Below are 2,615 nucleotides of genomic sequence, written 5' to 3'. Positions count from 1 at the left end.
GAGCCATCATTGATGCCACAATGAACATGGGCTGACAAAGTGGGGACGCGGTCAGGAAGGCCAACCGCACCTTGTCATGCATCCACAGATGCATCTTGAGCAGGTCCAAGGAGGTGATCCTCCCCCTCTGTGCGGCACTGGTCAGGCCGCAGTTGGAGCACTGCGTCCAGTTCTGGATGCCGCACTTCAGGAGAGATGTGGACAGCATTGAGAGGGTCCAGAGGAGGACCCTACCAACTATGAAACTATGAAACATCTCTGCACGTTGTGGAACATTGCTTATGGGGCTTTAGACCCATTTTTCTTTTCTTTTCTGTTTAATTTTAGGAAAGTGCAGTTGATCAAACGAAAAAGCAGCATCACTGGATCTCTCTCTTTCCTTCTCTTTTCTATTCTGCTTTTTGATTTTTAATGTGTCCATTTCCTGGGTTTTGCTTTTGCTTAGTCACTTTGAAAGGTTCTGGCCCAGGTGTGTGGGGTTCAGCCATTGATTTTCTGTGGTTCTTCTGGGTCCTTCACTTCTGTTCTCTGGACTTCTGGTTCAGGAAAGAGCTTTTGTGAGAACTCTGTGAGCATCCTCTGCAGCCTCACTGAGAAAATTGTTCAGCACATAGTATATGGTTCCAAATGAAACCGCTCCAGATAAAATAGGTCCAGCAACTGGAACCCAATCCAAAATGTCTTCAACTACCATCACTGAAAGACATGCATACCTTCCCAAAACACTCATTACACACTCTTTGTTTATTGAGCTGGCCAGTGGAACCACTTTTATAACAGACTTCAGCTCTTCAACAGGTTTACCAACCTGCTGAGCTAGTCTGCAGAGAGCAGGAGGATCCAAGCCAAAAGCTTGACAGTAACGTTTCATGTTCACCACCAGCTTGGCTGTGTCAGCAGCAAAAGAGAGACCTGGTATAGGAACAGTGGAGATAGCCCCTGACAGAAAGGCCTCTTTCCATATTTCCCTCTTCAATTCAGCTTTCTTCTTTTCCAGGATCTCTGCTGAGATGTTGGGCAGGGAAAGAATGAAGCTTTGTCTCTTGTGAACATCCAGTTCTTTCTCAAGAACCCTCAGAAGCAGCTGGAAATCGTACTTGGCCAGTTGCCAGCCCGAGAGCAGGAAAACCCACGGGGAAGATTCACCTGCCTTTCTCAGGTTCCTGATGCAATCATTTCGGATCTCCTGCAGTTTTCCCTCCTCGCTGTAGCTTTTCGGCCGGCGCGTTTGAGCTGCACCCAAGTCAACATCCACTTTGGAACGCACATAGTAAAACCTCTTCCCCAGCTTCCTAATTTCCTGGGCGAGTTGGGTGTGATGGGCACTGAACCGGCTGGCAGTGATGATGATGAAGAAGTCATATTTTTGGAAACTCACCTGCTCAAGGTATTGGTCTGGTTTGAATGAGGGCGTTCCAATACCCGACAGGTCCCAGACTGTTACATTCGGGAGGGTGGGGTGTGGGTAAGGTTCTGGGTACATTGTTGTTTCTACTTCCCCAGTCTTAGCAGAACCTGTATCTTCATCCCCAAGGCCCCGGATGGCATTGACAAAAGTTGATTTTCCAGAGCCTGCCTCTCCAGTGATGGCAATGTGAAGTGGAATCTTTTCTGACATCTCCAGCTCCTTCTGCAATTTCTTTGCTACAGCTTCAAGATTTCCTGCTTCAAAGGTAGTTTTCATGTCTTCTATTTCATCCTGGGGCAGCTGCCTGAATTCTTTGTCATCTCTAGGTGGGTCTTCAGCAGCCATGGCAGCCTGGGTGAGTGGTTGTCTCAGCCTGTGATGGAAGTTTTAGAAAAGGAAAAGAAACATTCATGTGACTATATCATACTTCAGGATAACCATTCACATGGCAGTCTGTGATTCCACTGGAGAAGAGGTTAGATTTAAGAACATCACCTGCATCCAAATGAGATTTCAATTAAGTTTAGCAGGGGTGAATTTTCTGTCTGTGAACACCTGATTTTTCCATGCCCTTAACTAGCAAGAGAAGTCAGGGCCCCTGCACATGGTCCTTAGAGAGAGCATATTCCAAGGGAATCTGAAGAGTCATATTCAGCACAGACCTGCCAGCTCTGTGATGCAGCCACCTGTACACAATACACTGGTCATGCCAACATTGGGGACAGATGATAGGATCTGAGGAGAGTAGGGCTAGAAGAAACAGCCCAAGGTCATCTATGCAACCCCCTGCTCAATGCAGGATCTTCCCTGACTAAGCCATCCCCGCCACATATCTATCTAAGCTGCTCTTGAAGACTAACAAGGATGGAGAATGCACAGCTTCTCCAGGTGCCTGTTCCAATGGATGAACCTTTCGTAGTGTCAGAGTGTTCCTTCTCCTTGCCCCACTCCCGGCCCCGCCCCCGCCCCACTAGATCTTCAGGGAGTCAGATCTAGTGAGAGAGCTGACAAGGAAGAAGCCAAGACAAAGCAGCTTTCAGGTAACCTGAAGCCTCAGCCCAGCAGTCAGTGAGAAGGACTGAGAAGAAGGTACTGTAAAGACCTGAATAGAAAGACAGAGATAAGTTGGCTTTGTTTTCTCCATGTGGGAAGAGGGGAAGAACGCTTCTGGACACAGAGGGATAGTGAAGAGTAACTTATCTGCGCA

At 47.6% G+C, this 2,615-nt stretch overlaps 1 protein-coding gene across 1 annotated transcript; it reads right to left on the bottom strand.

Moving 5' to 3' along the window:
• Positions 1-236: 236 nt before the first annotated feature.
• Positions 237-1,803, bottom strand: LOC102561258 (interferon-inducible GTPase 5). The gene has a single exon (XM_006271441.4). It carries the CDS (start codon positions 1,751-1,753, stop codon positions 542-544), a length of 1,212 nt encoding a protein of 403 aa, XP_006271503.4. The 5' UTR covers positions 1,754-1,803; the 3' UTR covers positions 237-541.
• Positions 1,804-2,615: the final 812 nt, after the last annotated feature.

The sequence above is a fragment of the Alligator mississippiensis genome, chromosome 15, assembly GCF_030867095.1.
Source record: "Alligator mississippiensis isolate rAllMis1 chromosome 15, rAllMis1, whole genome shotgun sequence".
Lineage (NCBI taxonomy): Eukaryota > Metazoa > Chordata > Crocodylia > Alligatoridae > Alligator > Alligator mississippiensis.
Note: the sequence above shows the minus strand (reverse complement) of the source record. Positions and strands in the feature narration are given on the sequence as shown.

Coding starts and splice junctions, on each gene's coding strand:
- LOC102561258 (XM_006271441.4), bottom strand. CDS start 1,753: ATGGCTGCTGAAGACCCACCTAGAGATGACAAAGAATTCAGGCAGCTG.